The sequence below is a fragment of the Hakea prostrata genome, chromosome 6 (genome assembly GCF_041222555.1).
Source record: "Hakea prostrata isolate BN-2017 chromosome 6, UWA_Hpros_2, whole genome shotgun sequence".
Lineage (NCBI taxonomy): Eukaryota > Viridiplantae > Streptophyta > Magnoliopsida > Proteales > Proteaceae > Hakea > Hakea prostrata.
Window position 1 is genome coordinate 17,910,465 of NC_142605.1, and position 23,855 is coordinate 17,934,319.

The 23,855-nt window shown below is 39.2% G+C and overlaps 1 protein-coding gene across 1 annotated transcript in view; it reads left to right on the forward strand.

Annotated features, from left to right (window-relative positions):
- The window catches only part of LOC149012408 (DNA mismatch repair protein MSH2-like), a 42,447-nt gene that overhangs the window by 17,506 nt on the left and 1,086 nt on the right, over window positions 1-23,855 (forward strand). Inside the window, exons 11-12 of the mRNA XM_089159734.1 lie at window positions 12,244-12,443; window positions 12,825-12,977. Coding sequence (XP_089015860.1) covers window positions 12,244-12,443; window positions 12,825-12,977 — 353 coding nt within the window. The remainder of the gene's footprint in view (window positions 1-12,243; window positions 12,444-12,824; window positions 12,978-23,855) is intronic.

The following is a 23,855-nucleotide window of genomic DNA, read 5'->3' on the forward strand; positions in this document are numbered from 1 at the left end:
TTATTCAATTCAACATGTCTTTACAATGCACTAGAATGGGCTATATATAGCCTTACAATTGGAGGGAAAAGACTTGGACTCAAATAAGGTATAACCTAAATGGACTTAAACAGCTCAATGAATAATAACCCAAATAAAACAAACCTTATCCAAAAAGAATCTTATCTTCAAACAGATTTTATTTGGGACTCCAATTTAACTAGAATTCAAATTATTAACTCAACTAAAGGAGTAAAATCAGATATGGACTCACAAAAATTAAACAAAAATTACTGGAATAAAATAATTACCAAAAGAAGTGGGAAAATGACATTATGCCCCTGGTAGGGTTCGGCTAGCCCACTAGGTGCGCCATTTGGGTTTGGGTTTAGGCCCAAAGTAGGGTTTTGACTGGGGGGAGGATTCCTGCTTACATCATCTAAACCCTGTGGCTAGGGTTTCTAGAGGTCTAGGGTATTAAGGGTTGACGAGGGAAGAGGTATAGGGTTTACTCAATAGGTTTAGGATTAGGGTTTGGTAAAATTAAACCTGCATTTTTCTGTTTTAATTTTAGGGTTCAGATTCGATTCCAGAATTCTAGGGTTTAACTAATTAAAGTTTCCTCCATTTTTAGGTTTCTAAAGTGGAAGCTAGGGTTAGGGTTGGGATCAAAGCTAGGGTAGGGAGATGGGATGATGATCCTAAGTCCAACGAGGTTAAGTTGAGGGTTTTGTAAAGTATGATTGAAAACTAAGATATAGGTGATGTGAACACAAAGACCCCCTGGCTGAAGTTCTAAGTGGGGGCCCTAGAATGGCTCCAAGAAGCCACCTTAAGCTGGTCGGAACCCTTTTGAGGGGTATTTTAGCCCTTACTTTATGTCTGAAATTATTTTCCAGAATTTTCGTCTGAGTCCAATTTGCTAATTTGTGTTAGGTTTGGTTTTGTTTGGAGGAGTTTCAGTTTGAATTAAAGTTGTTATGAATGAGTCCCAAGTTAGTTGTGACAAGATAAGATTCCTTATTAGGAGTTGCTTTAATATTAAGAGTCCAGTTCAAGATGTAATTGGAACCTTATCTGTTAAGGGTTCCAAAGTTGGTTCAGAGTCTTTCTTTTATGCTATAAATAGCCTCTTCATACAATTTTATTTCAGTTTTGATGATTAATAAACTTGATTAAGTTGAGGTTCAGGGTCTCCTTGTTGGGTACGCCTTGGTTGAGTGTTTTGTTCAAAGTTTCTAGTTCATCTTCTTCAGCCCGGCAGACCACAAGTATCATCAAAGCCATCAAGCGTCCAAACTCAGTAAGTTCAGCACCGTCGCCCACCCTTCCCTGCCTCCCTTCCTGGTCCGCAGCCCCTCCCCACCCCTTTCCTTGCTTGCGTAGCCCAAGAATCCCTTCCCCTTTGCTGCTGTACCTTAACAGCAGCATTCCCCAACTCCCACGATCGTCCCAAGCCCTTCCCCTCAGCCCACAATTCACCCAGCCCCTTCCCCAAGCACTGCAGGCCTCCCTCCCCCTCCTTTCTCAAGGTGGCAAAATCCTACTCCCATTAGGAAACCTTGATTCCCAGCCTTGTCCAAGCCCCTTCTACCTCCATTAGGATTGCCTAAACCCCTAGGTACCATCCCTACTGTCAGTTTCTTTGATTCAGCCACACTTCCCTAACTTTAGAAAAACCTGCCCTTCATCTTCTTCCTTGAGATTTTGCAGAATTTTAATCTCCTTGAAATCTGACTTTATCTCAAGTGCTGAACACATTACAAGTTCCAAACCCATCCCCGCAGTTCTAAAAACTGCAGAACAGCAGCTACAGTAGCCCTGAACTACAGCTGCAGCAAGGCCTTCCCCCATCCCTAACCCTATCCGAGTCAACCCTAACCCTACTTCTGACTTTTGAATTCAAATTTCAAATCTGGAGTTTAGTTTTCAGAAGAATACAAGTCTGAAATTCTGTAACACAAGCCGTTAAGTACCCGAAATCCCTCCCCCTTTGCCGGAGTTTCCTGGGGCAAACCCTAAGTATAGGGAAATTACTAAAATACCCCTAACCCTAGACCTAGTTTACATCACAAGGTTTCTAGGGTTTTAAGAGAAAAGAGAAAATTAGGTATCACAAAGGTTTAGGGGAGGGGATAGGGCGGCCTGAGATGGGGGCTTGAGTGAGTGAGGGGAAGGGGAAGGTGTTCCTAGGAAGGTAAGGGAATTGGGGGTGGGGATTAGACAATATAGGAAAACTAGGCTTTGGTAGGGTTGGGAAAATTCTCGGTTTCCTATGCTGCCGCAAGGAGAGAAGAACAAGAAGAAATAGAAAATAAAGGAGCTAGGCAATGGAAGGGGATGGGGAAATAGGGTAGGGAGGGGTGTGGGCAGGCTGCCGCAGGGATTGGAGGAAAGGGATAGGGGCTGGTTTTGAAGAAATTAGGGTGGTGACGGGGGCTGCGTATGGGAGAAGGAGAAGGGAGAGGTGGGGGCTGGGAATTGGGGTGTGTACTTGCTGTAGATGAGGGTTGATTAACAAAAGTTGCAAAGAATATAGATCTCAAAGTGCTGCAGTCTCTCCTATCTGCAAACTCTCTAAAACTCCTCAATATCCTTCAATCACAGATTTTATTGATCATCAACCTGCCTTGTTTACAGGTGAATGGCTATTAATCGCCATTACATGAAGGATTTCCTAATAGGATTCAACAAACAAGGAGTTCCATTTGGAATGGAACTTATACTCAATCTATGACTTAACTAGGAAACTAATTAAGGAAAGAATTCTTTTGTGAGGGCCCAAATAAATAATAATTGTAGAATTAAAAGAAACTCCTAATTTTAGAAGGAATCCAATTTGAAATAAGATTCCCTCCTACTTGGAATGGGACTATGTGAATAACGGACAAGGACTGAAATAGCAAAGTAAAAGTAGGTTTGGTCTCCAAAATTATGCTGCACCTAACCAGACCAAAAGGGACTCAAAAGGTGGTGCCCCCCATATGGTTCAGCCTTCCTGTATGGCTACATGGTTTTGGGTTGTGTCCCTTCCTTTAGGCTCTTGGGGTTTCTTAGGAAGGGGGTCGCTCTGGTTACGTCAGCTTCCCCTTTTTTAAAACATACATTCCCAACAAATTTGTGGAACTACCTTGCTCTGACTTAATGCTTTAAAGTCTTCAATTGCCTTCCTCTTGTTTCTTGGGTTGGAACCACTAGGAGCTTCTGGTATTGGTTTGTAGTATTCTGGTTTATCCTGAGGACCTGCTTCTTTTTAGCTTCTTCTGGAAGGTTGAGTGGTAGGAATACCGTCTTCTGACCTTTGTGCTCAAACACACTTGTTAGCCTTAAATGATTTTGGTTAGGATGTCCGTCATAATACCTAAGGCTGTGTTTCGTTTTGCAATTCCTTGGAGTCAACATTAGAATTGTGTTTCTAGAGAATCATTATTCAATAGAATTAGATTCCGTAGGAATAAATTTGTAATAGAAAAACTGTTTGGTTCTCCTGATTCTAACAAGTGAATGTGTCTAAAAAACCATTTGGTTACCTTGATTTTGTAATTGGATTCAACTTGATTAACTTGAAAAACCATTTAATTACCCTCATTATATTATATGCACCCCTATCTACACTGCCTTGTTTTTAGTTTTTATTGTTAATTTGTTATAATTCAGTGCAATATGTTATCTTCTTAACCTTTACAAATAATTTTTTCTACCCAAAAAAGTAAAAATAATCATTGAACAAATTGGGTGAACTACGTTTCAACCACAAATGGATAAGATAAAAGAAGAACAAGGAAGTAGGTGTTTGTTCAGTATCTGCAAGCTTGCTCAAGATTCTACTTTATTCATGGCAGTTCAAGTAGGTGGGTTTCCACTTAGGTTCAATCCAGTTAAGCAATTTCCTCTTTTCATGGGGCATTTCCTACCTCCTTGTCTCCACCTCATCTCTCTCTCTCTCTCTCTCTCTCTCTCTCTCTCTCTCTCTTCCCAACTCACCTTCAATCTAATATTTTTGGTGCTCATCGTGAAAGAGAGAGTCGTCTTCTCAACTTTAAACATAGTTGTCACCGCACCCACACAACACCAGGCGGTTTAGGCTAGTTGAGGCGATCAGTCGATGAGACGCTTTTGAGGCAGTTGAGGCATTTTAAGTGAAATTTTTAGTGTACATCTCATACACTCTAGTTCATTATAAATCTTTCATATCTTATATAATAAAGGAACTCAAATTAGCCTACCTTAAGTCATCCGACATACTACAAACCACACATATTAGGTCCTAAATAAATTCCAAGGATCATACTATCATTAACAATTGAATTCAAGAATCAAGAATCAAGATACAATAAAATGGGACTAAATAGTAAATATATAGATGCATAAGCAAACCAAGTAGACAACATACCTTCATTAAACGTCACCAGCACCAGCACCAGCACCACCTGCAACTCCAACTCCACCAGCACCTGCAGCTCCACCTCATCCATCAGCTCCTCTACGTTGTTGAGCTCTAGCCAACTCCACTTGATATAAGTTTTTAGTAATAACTTCCTGCACCTTAGGGACTTGGCAACACTTGGGTGTATCTACATGACCTCCAACCAAGTGCTGCTTGAACCTTCTTTTACCTCCATGGATGACTCTACCACAGTAGTTACACATTGTACTTTGTCTTCTTATGTCCATAGGGATTCCATGTTGCGAAGCAATATCCTCATCCACCACCATTGTCTAGTATTAGGAAATAGGAGAAGAAAGCGAAACAAAACATATAGCCAAATATCCTCATAAGTAGAAGGAGAAAATGAAACAAAACATATAGTCAAATATCCAAATACAAAGTTTTTAAATATTTAAGCAAACAATCCCACTTATATCTAAAATCTAAATCCAAATCCCAAATATAAGAAAACATCCATATCCAAGATTCCCAATAAAAATCCTAATCCATATACAAAATTCCCAAAAGAAAAGTATAAATCAACTAGTTATAATCTTCATCAAGCAAATTGGTAGCAAGCGGGAGATCTTCTCAAAGTTGTTGTTGCTCCGAAGAGGTACTTGTCCTAAACCTCAGACCATAATCATCTACAATATTCTCATCATCATTCAAATCTTTCTTTCTTTCATGTCTCCATCAGACTCAAAGTCATGTTCCTCAACTACCCTCTCCAAAGACTTGCAACGTGAATAGCATAAATTAACTTCAGTGGATGTTGATTCACTTGGTTGACCTTTCCTTAGTCTGTTCTGGCCCTCAAGTGATGTAGATGCTCCCATAGCTTTATCAGAAGTGCTCCAAGTAAGATCACCCTCAAGATGGACTAAATAATTTGGCTGACTAACCATCCACTCACTGCTCCAATCTTGCTCATCAAGGAGCAGGGGGATTATAATTTCTATTCTTTAATCGCCTTCATTGAACCTTTCTTGAAGATGGGGATTGTACTAAATATAAACTAGATCATTCAACCGCTCATGTTCCAGCGTATTCCTTTTCTTGGTGTGAATATGAATTCATAAGCAATTGAAGAGAATCCCAAGTCATTCTTCCAAATTTTAGAACTTAAAAGTATTTTAAATACTTAAATCACTTAATACTTACAAACTCAAATGTACTCCAATTCCGTTCACAACCAAAGGAGGAACACAAAGGCCTAGTATCCTCCGTGCAATCCTTGTAAGCTCAAAAGCATTTCGTCCATGTATATCCCACCAAGTAACTATATTATAAAAAACTATAGATTAATATAAAAACTAAAGTTACAAAGAAAGTCCCCCGGGGCGCACACCCCCTTCCCCCCCCGGTTCCCCTCCAGTAACTTATAATAAAAAAAAATAGATTAACATAAAAATTAGAGTTAGAAATAGAATAAGTATAATTAAAAACAAAAAGCATATAAGTAAAAACTTATGAGGACTTATAGTTGTACGTTGTTTGATAGCCATACTTGTGGAGAAAATACCTCTAGCTTGCTTGTGTTCACTTGTTTGGTGCAATACCTTATCTTGTAGATTTACATCAGGCACTAGTCTTGTCACAACTTCATTGAAAGAAGTTTGAAGAGAACTAGTCTGCTCACAATCATCCACAACATTTAAATTGTAGAACTTCCCAGGATTCAAAAATAAGGCTGCACCATATAGAGGTCTCTCCATCTGACACTCCCTTCGCCTATCAATTATTTGTATGACTTTTTTCTAGAGTCGTTCTTTGCCTCCAAAATTGTCCTTCATTCTTTTATTGGCCTCTTGCATTGCTACGAACACTTTAGGCAATACAGATCTTTCATCAACATCTACATTCCTCAATACAATAATAAGAGGTTGTGATGCTCTAATGCAATCCTCCACACCATGCCAAAATGCCGTAGCAAATGTTCTTTCAACTACTTTCTTCCCTCCTTTTGTCTTGGACAAATTGGATTTTGTCCACTCCTCAAAAATGAATAAGTGCCTTAAGTCATCCTTGTGTTTCAATTAGCTTTGAAGTGTCAAGAATGAAGTGGCAAATCCAGTCACTGCAGCCCTCACATGATCCCTACCATTTGTCTTCTGTCTTAAGGCCTCTAGCTTTCTTGTGTGCGTATAAATGAAAGTGGTTATGCTCTTCGCCTGAATTATCACCCTCTTATATTGTTTCAAATTCCTAATGGCTTCTAGCATTAGATCAAAACAATGGGTTGCACAGGGAGTCCAATATAATGTAGTCCTCTTCTCCATTAATAATGCCTCTGTTGCTTTGTAATTTGAGGCATTATCAGTCACCACTTGAACTGCTTGTTCTTCCCCAATTTCTTCAACTTTAATATCCAATAATTGAAAGATCATTTTTGCTTCGTGCACATGGCTAGATGCATCCACATAACCAAGGAAGAATGTTCCCTTTGGACAATTTACAAGAAAATTGATGAGGTGCCTACCCTTTTTATTAGTCCACCCATCAAACATGAGTGTGCATCCACACATCTTCCAATACCTTTCATAACTTTTCCTCATCTCCATTGTTCTTTCTTTCACATTCTTCAATAAGGGCACCCTGACTTCATGGAAAGTTGGGGGCTAATACCCTTAGAACCATATTGTGCAATAGACTCCACCATCACCTCAAAGCTTTTAGCTTAAACTGCATTGAATGGAATGCCATATTGATACACCCAATCAGTGATGTTGTGTTATCCACTCGCTTCTTTTCTTTCGAGGATCTCATTCTATTCAAGATTGTTGTTTGAGTAGTATCCTTTGCCCTCTTGTTATCGACAACAACTTCTTCAGGGGTGCATCTAACGTGCATATCCATAGGCGGGTCCCTTTATGGCGGATATTGGTCCGCTCCTTTTCTAATTTGAGAGGGAGAGTTGAATACGGCTCTGGGTGCTGTTTCCTCTGGTGGGGGGATTCTGCTTTAATGCCTTAATGAGGGCACTTTTCAATCTCTTTGATACAGTCCCAAAGTTTGGTTTCTTAGAGGACACCTCAGACCCAACACTAGGAAACGTCCCTCCTTCAATAGAGGTAGGAGTAGGATGCTCTTCTCCAGTTGCTGTTGAACATCATCATTCATCATCTAAATCAATAACAACTACCCTATTCTTATGTTTCAACAGCACTGCATTTAGCTCTTGGGCAATTGCTGGTTTTGGTGCACTTTGCAATATTCCCGTATCCACCCACTTGATGTTGCTTCAATCTTCTAATTCCTCCTTTGAAGTATCTGTTGCACAAAGTGGACCTAACTATATTCCTATCAACCACATCTGACCAATACACATACTTCCACCGTGGTCATTTGACTTGGCCTTTCTCTTTGGGTCTTTGGAGGGATCATAACTTGCTTCACCCCCACTAGCAACAAGCATCGGATTGTCACTTGAGGCCATTGTAAATAACAAGGAAATATCTACAAATAAAAAACATGATATATATATATATATATATATATATATATATATATATATACACACACACACCAGCCATACAACAAATCCAATTAAACATCTATGAAGCTTCTACGTTGAACTAATCAAATGTCATGTCATTAATCACAAAATTTTCAAGTCACAAAGCTTCATGATTTGCACATTAGTGTCTTCTAATTCTTTTTCAAAATAAGGGAAGTAAGAGAATCTCGAAAGCAACTATTAGAGCATGAGGATATTCAAAAACAGGTTACGAAGTACCCAGTGGCATATCATATTGATTAAGCATTTCGAAAAAAGAGTTTTAAAAAAAAAAAAGGCGGAGAATCTCAGAAGCAACAACTAGAGGCTTAAAGCATGAGGGTATTCAATAATAGGTCATATGAAGTCCCCAATGGCAAATTATATTGATTAAGCATTTTTGAAAACAAAGTTTTAAAAAAATTGGCCAAGAAGTCTTTGAAGCAACAATCAGAGGCTTAGAGCATAAGGGTATTCAATAATAGGTCATACAAAGTCCTTGATTAAGCATTGTTTATATATGGAAACAGATAACAGAGTTACAAAAAAAAAAAAAAAATTGCCGGAGACATACCATCGCCTAAGAAAATGGTGACACCCAAAAGATTGTTGGAGTTTATTGCAAATCGATCATTGATTTTGTTAAGATTATTAGGCTTAACAAAATCACAGATTAATGAAAGGAAAAAAAGGAAAAAAAAAAAGAGAAACATAAGAAAAAGCATCTCCAACCTTTGTCCTTCGCCTGTGATGACTTTGCCGGAGTGCTGCTGCAACTTGAGACTACCGGTGCTGCAAGCCTGCAGTTGGTTTGTACCAGATTTTTTAAGGGGAAAAAAAGGAAAAGAAGAAGAAAGAAGTCGCCAGAGAGATTAGAAGCACTTACCGGAGTGCCGCTTCGACTTGAGATGATTCTAGTGATGTTATTCTCTTCGCCGGAGTGCTGCTGCAACTTGAAACTACTGGTGCTGTAACTGGTTTGTACCAGATTTTTTAGAAGGAAAAAAAAAAGGAAAAAGAAGAAGAAAGAAGCAGGAGGGAGTAGAAGCACTTACTAGTTGGTCGCTGCAAGCCTCTGAGCTGTCGCTGCAAGTGCCAAACTCTAGTTTACTAAATGAGCATTCTTCAAGCACTTATGTTTCGGACGATTACACTTTTCACCAAGGCACCAAGGTCCGAACTTATATACGTAGAATTTCAATGTCCGAAGTAAAAGAAGCTTTAAGGAGGATGAAACTCGGCAAGACACAAGGTCCTGATGAAATCCCAATTGAAGTATGGAAGAGCTTAGGAAACCATGGACTAGTTTGGTTGACTAAGTTGTTTAATAAGATTATGAGCACAGGGAAAATGCCAGATGATTGGAGGAGAAGTGTTGTGGTTCCAATTTACAAAAATAAAGGAGATATTCAAAGTTGTAATAACTATAGGGGCATTAAATTGATGAGCCATACGATGAAATTATGGGAGAGAATAATTGAAACCCGTTTGAGACACTTAACTACAGTTACGGAGAACCAATTTGGGTTTATGCCAGGAAGATCTACAACGGAGGCTATTTACTTAATTAGGAGACTTATGGAAAGGTATAGAGAATGTAGGAAAGATCTTCATATGGTATTTATTGACCTAGAAAAAGCTTATGATAGAGTCCCTAGAGCGTTAATTTGGCAAGTACTAGAGAAAAGAAGTGTTGCAAGTAAATATATAGATATAGTTAAGGATATGTATGATGGTTCGGTGACTAGTGTTAGATCAGTTGGGGGACAAAGTAATGAATTCCCGATAACAGTTGGGCTACATCAAGGGTCAACTTTAAGCCCATATCTATTTGCATTGGTAATGGATGAATTAACCAAAGACATTCAAGATGAGGTCCCCTGGTGTATGCTTTTTGCGGATGATATTGTGTTGATTGATGAGACCCAAGTGGGGATTAATACCAAATTAGAATCATGGAGATTAGCTTTGGAATCAAAAGGCTTCAAACTTAGTAGATCGAAGACAGAATATTTAGTTTGTAACTTTAGTCATGATCGGCCAGATGATGAGGTGGTGATACTTGACGATAAAGAGATTTCTCAGAGTGATTGTTTTAGGTACCTAGGTTCAATCATAAGTAAAAGAGGTGATTTGGAAGATGAGGTTTCCCAAAGAATTAAAATAGGGTGGATGAAGTGGAGAGGTGCGTCCGGGGTCTTATGTGATCGGCGTATTCCATTAAAGCTTAAAGGAAAATTTTATAGGACCGTTGTTCGACCAGCTATGATGTACGGTGCGAGTGTTGGGCTGTTAAAAAGAATCATATAGATAAACTCGGTTGTAGCAGAAATGAGGATGCTAAGATGGATGAGTGGCAAAACTAGGATGGATAAGATAAGAAACGATCATATTAGAGTTGGGCTGGGAGTTGCTCCCATAAGTGATAAGCTTAGAGAAAGTCGTTTGAGGTGGCACGGCCACGTTCAACGGAGACCTATAAATGCTCATTTACGGAGAAGTGATATAATCCATATTGAAGGAACTAGAAGAGCTAGGGGTAGACCTAAGATAACCTTAGGAGAAGTGGTGAGAAAGGATATGTATAGCTTAGGCCTTGTATCTAGCATGGCCTCGAATAGAACTGATTGGAGGGCAAGAATCCATGTAGCCGACCCCATTTAGTTGGGACAAGGCTTATTGTTGTTGTTGTTGTTGTATTTTTTTTTTTATTTATATTTCCCAACCATTCCAAATTTTCTTTTGTCCCTTTGTTTTTTTGTTTTTTTTTTTTGTTTTTAAAAAAACAAAAAACCCCCCCCCCCCCGGCCCCCCCACCAATAAGGCGCCCCCGCGCCCCCCCGGGCACAACCTCCCCCGCCCCCCCCGACAAGGCCGCCCCCGCCGCCCCCCCCGCCCAAGGCGGTCGCCTTGTGGTCTACAAAAAGGTGACATGTGATTTAAGGCCTCCGAGGGCGCCGGACACCTAGGCGATGCCTTAACAACTATGACTTAAACGATGCTATTCTCATCACCAATCCTCTTTATCACTTAATCCAGCCATGACAAACCCAAAGGCCTAACAGAGAGAATACTTGCTGGGTTTCTTCGCATTCTTTCAACAGGGTTACTCTTTGTTCTGTTCCTGCCTATAATGGAGATGATTTGCAAGAAGATGGTGGTTGAAATGCCATTCAACATGGGTGCGGTAGCAGGTATGATTTCTGCTGACTTCAGCTTGAACAGATTGTGGATCGCGAGGATAGGGTTTGCAGACTGCAGAGAACATTGCAGAGGATGAAGAAGGCTTCCCCCCACCCCCCTCTTTTTCCTTTTGATGGGTGTGGTTGAAATGCCGTTCATCATGGGTGTGGTAGCAGGTATGATTTCTGCAGACTTCAGCTTGAACAGATTGTGGATCGAGATGAGGATAGGGTTTGCAGAGAACATTGCAGAGGATGAAGAAGCCTGCCCCCCCTCCTTGATGGGTGTGATTCTATGGAATCAACCCCTTAAATACATATGTATCACTTTGGTGATTCTAAATGGAAACCACCTATTGAGGTATTTTCCATGGAATCACCTATTTTACACTGAAATGTAGAATCACCTGATTCCGTAGAATCATGTAGATGCTGAGTCACTTTTGAACCAAATGGTTTTCTTAAACTGGAATCATGATTCCTTTGAAGCTGTTTCCAGAGAATTGCAGAACCAAACACAGTCTAGGCTGTTCTCTGATGTAAACCAATCCTAATTTGTTTTTTCTTGCTCTAAGCTCTCACAGATCTTGCAGTAGTCATCATGTCATCATACATATCTTTAGTGGTATTCACATATTTACCTGGCATCTCTCTTCATTAGAGCATGCCAGATTATATCTCGAGGGACTTGCTAATAGGTCTTTTCCAGGAAATTTGAGGAATTGCATGACATTTTACTGGTAGTCTTTCAAAAGGTACTGGGGCATTTTGTTTTGATAGCTCACATGCTCTATTTCTATCATGTAATTTGATACTGAAAATAAGTTTACACCCCTGCCAAATTCTCCCCCCCCCCCCAAAAAAAAAAAAAAAAGAAAAAAAAAAGAAAGAAAGAAAAAAGAAAAAGAGAAATGGCAAAAGGGCCAAAAGAATGAACTGATCCTCATGTTGAATTGTATATTGGTCCCTAGTCAGTTCACCATCATAGCTGATCCTACATGTAGGTTGCTTTTTGCCACTCTCTCTCTCTTCCTAAGTGATATGTTTATTTCCTATTCGATAACAACTTTTTGTTTCTTTTTTAATTTTCGGTATTTCTAGGATAAAGTTGCTTTTATTGTTTTGTATTCATCGAAGTTCATTTCTTTACTCAGGTTTAGCTTGGGCTATATGTGAGCATCTTGTTGAGGTCACCCGAGCACCAACTCTGTTTGCAACACATTTTCATGAATTGACTGCATTAGCTCACAGTAACAGTGATAAAGAGCCTAATAGACAGTTACTTGGTGTAGAAAATTATCATGTCAGTGCACATATCGATTCATCAAGCCGCAAACTGACAATGCTTTACAAGGTAGGTCTCTAATGTTGGGTGAATGATTTTTCTTGCTTTTTTACCTCTCTTGGATCTGTTTGAATTTGCCGGAGAACGGATCATGCTCTGAATTGTTAAAGAAGGAACCCCACATGGTATTGGTATTTTCTGACTTTTCAGTGATTCCTCTTGTTGACATTGGGTTTTTATGGGTTCTATAATAGCTTGTTTCCTATGTTATGAGAAACAATTGTTCAACCAAAAAAAGAGAAACAATTGATCTCTCTAGTATATTCTTGATAATTTATTTAAAGTATGTTTCCTGTATTTTGCTTAAAGTAATTAGTGTACTTGTTTATAATTTCATGTACATTAAACCTTTTTATTGTTTGTTCTATCTAATTTGATAAAAGCCTTCAGGTTGAACCGGGGGCTTGTGATCAAAGTTTTGGTATTCATGTTGCGGAGTTTGCAAAGTTCCCCGAGAGTGTTGTTTCTCTTGCCAGAGAAAAGGCTGCAGAGTTGGAGAATTTTTCACCAGTTCCAGCCATTTCAAAGGACACTAAGGAAGAGGTCCGTCAGAAAGGAGCTCTGTACTTCCTCACCATATTTATAGTCATAAAACTGTTTTTGCATTTTATTGTTCTGAGGCTTTATGATAATGACAGTCTGCCTAGTGTATTATGAGCTGCATTTCTGCCACTTTATCTACTGTGAGTTAAATCTTTCTATTAAAATGTGTTTTACATCTAAAGTTGGCATGGAAAGATTTACAATGGACGAAGTGAGGGGAAGAGAAAATATGGGAGTGGATAGAGATTAGGTCTTTAATAGACTAATCTTATATTTAAGCTGAATACAGTTGAAGTTGTGTTAGATAAAAAGAAAAAGAGTTAAGCCATTCTTCAATTAATAAGAGAGAGAGGATAATGGACAGCTTAGATTTTTTCAATTGGAGCCAGTAACTCTTTAACTGTAGTTAGATAGTAGTCTTCTTCTATCTTCTTCTTCTTTTTTGTTGTTGTTTTTTTTTAGTAGTTTAGCTTAATTTCTTATTGTTTCCTATTTGGCCATTTCTAAGGTTAAGTTCTTACTCTTTCCTGTAAGTCTTTGACTTAGCAACTGATCTTTTCCTATTGCATTTCTGTTTTACATAATATATAAACATTAAGGGCTGATCTGATACAGGATTTATGTTGTCTGCAGTTCTTATCCCTCAAATTTTCCTGATGTTTTTGTAAAAACATGACATCTGTCCCTATCAAATTGAATGGTATATGTTTAATCCCATTCCAAATTTCCAACTAAACCTCCTCTTTTTTCTCCTCTTTCCCATACTTACTGCTTCTCTCTCTATACTTCTCCCTCACGCACGGAGAACCTCTCTCCTCTCTCTACTTCTCGCTGTTGGATCATCAATTGGAAATGACAACCACTCCTAAACAATCTTAGGGTTAATCAATCGCTTGCTTTTGTGATATAAAAACGAAATTTTGAAAAAACCAAGTGCTGAAGAATTTTACTACTTGGTACTCTTCTTGTGGGCTTTAGCCTGAGTTTCATATCTGAATACCAGGATTGAAATGTATTTTTTCTTCATAGACATGGAAGGATCTTGGGCCTTCAAATTTTCTTCACAGCTTTGTAACTTCATTCTTGGGGGTTCTGATTCTGAATTCAAGTTAGGTGAGTGTGCTCTGACAGATGTCGACAGTAATGGGAGGCTGGAAAAGAGTATCAGGACACTGTTAAAAATGCTGCCATGTTTGTGATGCTCTTCACCCAGGACTACGAATCCAAGTCCAAAGCTCATTCATCCGCCACCAAATCCTGATAAAAGATCACTTTTGGCATCATGAAAGTGCACTTCTTGAGGTTCAACAATAGCTTCCCTGAAAACATCCATTACGTGCTATAAATGCTTCGGATGCTCCTCTGGGTTCTTCTTGTAGATAGAAATATTGTTATACAAACAGAAATTTCCCAATATAAGGTTTGAATACCTGTGTCATAACCCTCGTGAAGGTGCGAGGTGCATTTGTCAGACCAAAGGTTATGGGTATGAGTCGTATGACCTTCCCTTCAAACAAGCCTCCTCTGATTTTGAGTGGTGTCTTCCACTCATTTCTTGGTCTGATTCTGATTTGGTGGTACCCATTTCTAAGATTAAGTTTGGAGAAGATTGAGGAACCAGTAAGCATGTCCAGCACATCATCAAGTCTGGTTTAGGAATATGCACTTCACTGTGATCTTGTTGGTGGCTCTGCTATCTACGCACATCCTCCACGATCCATCCTTCTTGGGAATTAACAAGTCTGGTATAGCACATGGCTAAGACTCTCAGTCACAAATCCCTTCTTCAATAGATCCTCTGCCTGTCTCTGTAATTCCTCATACACTCATTTGATATGTAGATAGCTTGGGAAGTTGTGGTCCTGGTACGAGATTGATTGCATGCTGGATCTCTCAATGGGGGTAGCCCATCAGGAAGATGTGCTGGTACTACATCTGAATATTTCTGGAGAAGCTCTTTGATGGATTAGGAGTGTTCTGCTTTTGGTTGGGGTGTCTCTGCTTTGGTGACTAGAGCTAGGATGAGATTACTCTCTTTGCTAGATCCCTCAAAACTCCTTGGGTGGAACACCTGAAATTTGCTGTGTGGATACTTTTAGGTCGGTCTTCTAGGCCTGCTTCCTTCTGATTTCTCCTGGTAGGTTTAGAGGCAAGAGTATAATTTTCTGACATTTATGTAAGAACTCACAAGTATTTCCCCTCCCCATGATATAGATACATCATTGTCGTACAACCAGGGTCTCCCTAGAATAATCTGACATAACCTCCTGGGCATGGTGGGAGATCTTGCTCTCGAGCGAGATTTCGCCACTCAAGAAAAGCGAGATCTCGACCGAGATGGCGAGATCTCGGTCGAGATCTACCAAAAAAATGGTGGTAGTCTCGGTGGCCCATCTTGGTGGGTTTTAGGGCTCTGGTTGGGCTAAAACTTGGTATTTAGCCTATTTAAGGCCTTTTTGAACACATTGGTGGCCTTAGATTTGTGAGAAAATAACCCTAACTATGTCTCATAAGTCGACCCTATGTGTAAAACCGAAATTCTGTGAAATGCAAGGTTAGAGACTTAGAGTCTTAGTCTCTTAGAGTCTTAGAGAGTCAGAGAGACAGAGACAACATGTAATATTGTAATGTAAAGATATCAAGTAATTCAAGTTAATGAGTTATCATTTATTCATTTATCAAGTATCAAGTATCAACTATCAAGTATCAATCACCTGCCCCGACCGTGCTTGAGTGTCGTATGAGCAATCGCCCCGCTAAAGAGCACAACCCGTTTGGAGACGATTTCTTGGTTGACCTCAAGTCTTCTAAGAAAAAGAAGAAAAAGAAGAAATCCGCAAAATAGCTGTTTGGCCTTGTTTGGCCTCTGTTGCTCCGGCCTTGTTTGGCCCTTTTTTCTTTCTCTCTATGTGGTTTGCTAGTGTTCTTTAGCTCTTTCTCTTTGTTTGCGAAGTTGTACTTGCGTCTTTGTCTTTAATATAGTTTTTCATTCATCCAAAAAAAAAACTATCAAGTATCAAATACAATAACATTACACATCAAGTATTCAAGTCAACAAGTGATCAAAGTTCAAACTATCAAAGATTCAAAGTAATAAATTGTTAAATACTTAAATGTCTTCAAAATTTTACAACCATAAGAATTAAGAAGATTACAACTTACAAGACTAAGAGTCTAAGACTAAGAATGTCAAAACTCAAAATTACAACTTACAACTTACAAGACTAAGACTAAGAGTATGACTGTATGAGTATCACTCAGCATTCTGCATCAATTGATTCTGAACGGTGGCCACATATGACTCCCAAGTCAATCCATCACTGAAGTATGTCACATATCGGTTTATATGGAACTGATATGTCTCCATGTCAAGAATCTGGAGGAATAACACTCTGGGATAACTGTTAATCGTGGGTGGGTGAAAGAGCCATTGTTGTTGTTGTTGTTGTTCATATTGTTGTTGAGTATCTGGGTAGGGGTTTCTAAACCACTCAGTTAACAACCCACCTTCACTCCCATATGTGTACTCTCCAGGTGCAGGGTCTTGAGGAATAGTATGACCTCCATAAGAAGAATACCGACTGTAATCTGACCCGGTGGAGTGATCCTCGTATTGGTACCCCGATGACTGCCAATTGTTCAAACTCTGCTGGTGTGAATCACTTTAACCATGATCTAGGCTCATGCTTCCCATGTTGAATTCAAGATCATGCATGTTCGCATCATCATTCGGTTGCCCCTGCCCCTGGTTTGATCTGCTCTTCCTACTCCTAGCATAAGTCCGAGAGATAGGGGAACTATGGGTCGCATGTGTCGGATGACTCACACCTGGTGGAGGTGACTCCCTTTGTTGATTCTGACTTCCACCAGAAACACGACTAGCCTGACTGCCTCCATGACTCGAACTTGATGGCTGACATGGGCCACTTGGCCCTCTGGTATCATCGGCATCATCTGAATCCCCACTACTAGTTGTCACCTCAGTTGTTTCAAGTCAACCAGGTGGCTCCTCAAATGGTACAGTTGGTCGTTCTTCTGATGTGGCTGCAGCAGCCTGACCCTCATCAGAAGATACGTGCTCAGCCACAGCATCTGGGCCCATAGCAGCAACAATGGTTGGATCCGGCTGCCCTCCTGGCCCATCCAGCACTGGGCCACCTCAATCCCTAACCCACTAATATATGACATCATCTTCCTCATCTTCTGTGGGGGGCTCGTGGAATACATCAGTCAACTCAATCGGTTCACGATTGTCGTCATCTATATCATCTTGTATGTGCCCTACTCTCAATCTTATGTTGTAATGCACATACACTAAGTCCTCGAGCCTCTTACTCCCCAATCTGTTCCGTACCTTACTATGGATGAGTGAGAAGGTGCTCCAGTTCCTCTCGCAACCAGAGGATGAACAAGTTTGTGAGAGTACTTTAATTGCTATGTCCCTGAGATTTGGCACACTAGTTCCATGTAGCACCCACTAGTCAGCTGCATAACCAAAAATAAGAATGCATTAAGCAAGTAAATCTTTATATTTATATAACTTATCAGTTATCATTTATAGAGTTATAGTCTATAGACTTATAGACTTAATAACTTATAGAGTAGTGGACTATTTACCAGGATCAGTTTTTTGCCTAGTTGCAACCTGCAAAAGCTTTCCAAAACTCCCAGAGGCATCCTTGAACTCCCTGATCTGTACACCAATTCTTCAATTATTGCATTATGTATATGCTTAATGCACTAATGCAAGAAGTTGAAGAAACAATTGAATAAGTTCTCACCTCTCCATTAATTGTCCCTTGCATGACGGGATTTGACACAAGCTTCTCCACGATCTCTTGCACCGCAGTCATCAACTGTACATCAAGCCCCAGATCATTCTTGTAATGGTACTTTGGGTTGAGGTAGTAAGCTTGCATTGTGGAAATAAAAAATTTGGTTAGTGACTTAGTGATTTGGTTGTTTATTTGTTTATAAATTATAAGTTATAACAAATAAATAATGTAAATTAAAGTATACAACAAAAACTTAAAAACTTAAAAGTGACTCACCAGCCAAGTGCAAAGGATGCATCAAGTGCATTTCCCATTTATTATCGATGATCCTCTCGTAGGATTTGAAGGAGCTAGGGGCAGCAGCTCTAACCAACTCTTTCATTTGCTGGAGGGCAGCATATATGTGGGGCATTGTGGGCTTCTTCTCCGAATCCACCATCCTTAAAACAAACACAATAGGCTCTATAATGCCCAGTGTCTAATTTAGCTACCTCCAAAAGGAATCATCAACAATGGTTTGTTGGGCTAGTACTGCATCAGGATGGCTAGATCCACACCAACCAAACCACTCCTCACTTGCAAACATGTGCCGAAGACCACCATTTTCTTTTGGAAGCTTTTCAGAGCTACATAGTTGGTGGCGAATCTAGTCAATCCAGGTCTGACTAGATCACCCTTACAGTGGTTCCTCATCATCTTCAGCACATAACCATGGTTATAAATAAAATTACTAACCCTTCTAGCCCTCTCAACCACAGTATTGATTGACTTTCTTTTCCCCAAGTCCTTCAACATAAGATCAATCGAATGAGCTGCACATGGTGTCCAAAAGAGGTGGATCCTGCTGCTCTTCTTCCTCATCAACATTTCTCCAGCTTTTTTGAAGTTAGCACCATTATCTGTGACAATTTGGACAACATTCTTTGGCCCTACCTCGAAGACCACCTCCCTAAGAAGCTTGTAAAGGTAGTCAGCATCTTTGATCTTATCTGAGGCATCCACTGACTTAAGGAAGGATGTCTTTCCATTGCAGCTTGCCATGAAATTAATGATGGACTGTCTAGTAGGACCAGTCCATCCATCAGCCATCACAGTAACACCATATGTACTCCACTTTTCCTTTAATGAACCAATGTATTCATCCACCTCCTACTTTACCTTAGGTAAATATTTATTCATTACTTCCCAAGCCCTTGGGCCTTTAACCCCTACACCTGCCTTAGCAACTGCATTGATCATCCCCTGATAGTATGGTGTTTTGGCTACATTGGGTGCAATGTTGTTGAAGAGCATGAATTTGCTGATTGCCAACCTAGCTTCCTCCTCCTTACTGCCTTCTCTACCTCTAGCAAACATATATGGAATGCTTCTTTGATAGATGTCCTGTTGGTTGAAGAGGGAGGGGTCTTGGTCAAATGTGGAATCATAATGTCTAGTCTTCCTCCTCCTCCTTTCGGTCCTCTCAGTCTCAATTCCCTGAAAACTATGTCTAGGTGGCATGGATGCCCCTGACCCCGAACCACCTGCTCCCCTTGTCTGTTCATATTGCCTCACACTCTCAGCATGTAAGGACTGTCTGCTAACTTCCATTGCAGCCTTCATCTGTCTCCATTTGGCTCGTGACTCAACACCCATAACCCTCCTCTCTTCATCGTCGCTTGACTCCTCATCAACATCAATAATAGGTCTAGATAGCACTGTATCCTCAAATTCCCTTTGCTTTTGTGCCATCTCGTCCTTTTTTTGTTTCCCTCCCCTTAAAGTTGCTATAATTGCTTTTTGCACTTCATAAGGAACCTTGGGACATTTGGAAACATCTTTGTAACCTCCAGCCAAATGTTGTTTTAATCTGGTTGAACCACCAGAATTCAAAGTCTTAAGGCAATACTTGCATCAGGATTTCTTCTTGTCAGCAGTTAGTGGATCCCCATGTTGCCAAGCAATGTCTTGAGTCCCACTACCAGTGCTGCCACTCCCACTAGTTGCCATTTAATATTCAAATGTACAGCACTGAAAGTTTGAAATACATACATGAATATTCCCAAATAATCATTAGAATAATTTTTAGATACATAAATACATGTAAAAACAATTTATAAAACAACAAAACACACACTTTGTTCTAAGATAACATATATACAGTGCTTAAACAAACATGTTTGTATTTTGAAAATAAACTACATAATATGAGCATCATTTAAAAAAAAAACAGATAAATTTTTAATAACATATTATTTTTTATAATTATTTTATGTAAAAATAATTTATAAAATCAACAAAACACACTTTGTTCTAAGATAACTTATATACAATGCTCAATAAGACATGTTTGTATTTTTAAAATAAACTACATAATATAAGCATCATTTAAAAAAAAAAAGAGAAGATAATTTTTTAATAAAATATTATTTTTTATAATTATTTAAATAAAAAAATTAAAAATAAATACAGGAAGCATGATAATCAAAATACTAATACATGAGATTGTAGCCCTCTAAATGTAGTTTAACATAAATAATAATCACATTCATATTATAAGTATTTATTTATAATCTTTAATTTTAATTTTTTAGATAATATATTTTTAAAATACGAAAATTCAAAAAAATAATAATAACTGAAAATTAAAATTTTTTCCATGAAAGTGTAGATCAAAGCGTGATCATCAACATATATTTATACCACACTCATACAAAACCTTGTATTTGAAAAAAATCAGATTTGGGGGAAAATCTTATATTTCTTGAAGATCACTTGAAATAGGCTTGAATCACTTGAAATATGCTTGAATTTGTTGTTGTAGATGAGTTGATGATGTTGCTATGTTGAATCCCCAACAAATTCCGGCAAAAAATCGAGTTTTTCGGCCAAATTTGGGCTTCCAGCGAGATAGAGGAGAGAGAGAGAGAGAGAGAGAGAGGCTCAAGAGAGGCGAGATATGCCTCTCTTGAGCGAGATAGGGGCTTTAAAAAGCCCCTAAAGTGTGGAAAAAAGACCCATTAGTGAGATCTGCAATCTCGCAGATCTCGCCAGAGATCTCGTCTCGCTATTGGAAAAAAGTGAGATATCTCGCGAGATCTCCCACCATGCTCCTGGGTATTATATGCGTAATGAGACCAAGACCTCTACTGAAGACCAATCACATACAGAGAAGATAATAGGCAAGAGTGAAAGGGAGTACGAGAACAAGAAGGAGATGGGAGAGAGACAACTCAAGCATGCGAGCATCCCCCTCTAGTTCGCACTGTATTGAATATTGATACAAGCCTAAAATCAGATCCCAATACGTGATGGGGTTCTATGCTACTAATTTAGAATACATAAAGAATAAATTCCAATCAACAGAAGATTTAATTCAACCCAAACAGGCAAGATGAATGCGACTAAATCAGCCAGCTTGACCACTCGATTTCCTCCTTGGTCAATTGATATATCCTCCATAACCCAATATTTCCTTTCCTGCATAATATGAAATGTCAACAATATCACACCAAACTTCCTCAGAGCAAGCATGGAGATTAACAGGAACTAAACATCTTTGGAACACTTCAAGTCTATCACTATTGAGTAGGGTCACTCTATAGGGTTGGGGGTGCCCCTCAACTTTCAACCTTCTCCTGTTAACAAATCCTTCAGACACCACATTGATACTACTCCCACTATCAACTATTAGTGTAGCTGTATGCTTACTTGACTTGAGTCTGGTATAGAATATGCAGCTTCTTCTCCAGTCTTTTTCCTCTTTTCAGCCACCAAGATCTTTGCCATCACATTCATGGAAAAATTAGGAGCAAAATCCCCCACTTCAAAGATTTTGAACTCTTTTCTGGATTTTTCTGGATTTCCTTCCTCGGTGCTGGTGATTGCTGGTTGACCTTTCTCTGATACCAATTGATGTAACCCAGTGTCTGGGCCAGTCTTCAGGATCCTCTCAAATCGAACCAGCTGACAAATAAACTATCCCCATGAATTTTATTTCAAATTTTTGTTACCCACATGGAAAAGGAATTGAAAAGAAAACAGGTTATGGGTTGGGATTGGGAACATTTAGGGTTTTAACAATTAATAAGATGGGACAGATTTGGGAAAATTTAGGGCTTTGGGATACCCAACAACACCATAGGGTGGGAGGGAATGGCTGGGGTATTGGCATATATCTAGAGGAGGGAAGGGATAGTATCCTGGGTAAAAGGAAGGGATAGGGACTCCACGGCAAAGAGGATATGGCTTTTGTAGTTGGGCTCGGGGTGGGTTAGGGATGATTCTTGAATCTTTTTTCCTTCTTTTTCCTTGGCTTTCTTGTTCTTTCTTTCTTTTTTCTTTTTTCCCTTCCTTCCTCCCCCCCTTTTTTCTTTCTTTCTTCTTTCTTTCTTCTTTCTTTTTCCTTTCTATTCTTTTCTTTTCTTTTGTGTTTTTTCCCCTTGGGATTCCATTTCAAGAAGAATTTGAATTGCAAAAACTTTGCAATCACAAATAAGAGGGCTGCCATGGGTTTTCTTGGGTTATTAGGCTGCCACTAGGTTTGGGTAAGAAGTCGAAAGCTAGGAGAGGGGAATGGACATGGTGGAGGGGCTGGGGATTAGACTTACTTGTGGGTGATGGCTGCAGATCAGATTCTTGGAGAGGAGACACCTTCACTAAGGTCCACAGGGATTCTCAGGCCTGAAGCACACATGCGCACTTCCTGGCTGCAACTATCTTAATTTTCTCATCAAAATTGAATTGAATTACAACCATGGACCTGTATTTATAATCTAATATTGAGAGTTCTACTTGAACTCTTAAAGAAAACCCAACTTGACTTCTTAGTTCTAACTAGGACTCCAGTTTAACAACTTAGGAGTCCTCAACTTTGACTTCTACATAAACCGGGACTCTTAAATAACTTTAATTCTTGGACTTGAAATAGCAAAATAAAAGTAGGTAAGTACTCACAAAATTAGCTGGAATTATCTCAACTAAATAGGGCTCCAATTAGTGGTGGATAATGACCAAAATGCCCCTGCAATGGTTTGGCTTCCTTTGGCAGTGCCGCAGGCTGCTAGTTGGCTTGGGTGTTCTTTCGGGCTCTTTTGGGTTGTCTTTGGATGGTTACATCAATGGGATTCAACTGTCATTCCAAAGAGATTAATGAACAATCATGATTTAGGTTTTGCCCAATTGATAAGAAATCCCACAAACAAGGTCTAGATTATCAAAGGTTTCAAATAAAATAAATAAAAAGTAGAAGGAGAACACATATACCAGATTAATGCTAGTCTTCCCTTCTTCCCCTTTATTTTTTTCCTCTTCTCTTTCCTTCTTTTCTTCTTCTTCTTCTTCTTCTTCTCCTGCTCCTCCTCCTCTGTCTTTCTCTCCCCTTATTTTCCTATTCTTGTGTATTGAGCTCCCCACCCCTCTATATGATTTCCCCCCCCCCCCCCCCTTCTCTTCCTACTTATTCTCTGACTTCCCATCCTTCTTTGGTATGAAGCAAAGATTTCTTTTACTGAAATATCACACTAATGCATCTTTTTTTTGTTTCCTGGCTAACTCTCCTCATCTCTTTATATTTAACTTAACAATGTAACTAATTAGCTTTTAGCAAAATTATATATATATTACTTAAACGCCTTATTGCACCTGGGGGTTTTAAAATCTAGGCCTCTATTTAGTTGAATTGTTTTTAACCTGGCTACAATGCAAGTTATGATAAAAGCCAATAAAATAATACTTATTCTATTCCAAGCAGGGGGGTATTATAGTTTTTCACTCAGACGAACACCATGGTATGAAATTTGTGAATCCAAGTACTAGCTTACATTGATGTGTTTTGTTCCTTCGTGACAATTTAGACTGATCTAATTGGGTAATTGTGACAAAATGGAAACTCCATCCATTTGTGCTTTATCAAGGCTGGAATTATCAACTACTTGCAATAAGCGACTTCTGGGGCTCCTGTTTGGCTAGTTTGGTCCGCTAATGTAGTATTAGAATCTTCACTTTTGGCATCCTGTAGGTGGGTAGAAATATGATTTCTGTTTTCTCTTTTTGAATCACAAAGAACCTTAGAAACTTCAATGCAAAGACCAGACCTGTCTCTTCACCTTAGCAAGATCTTCTC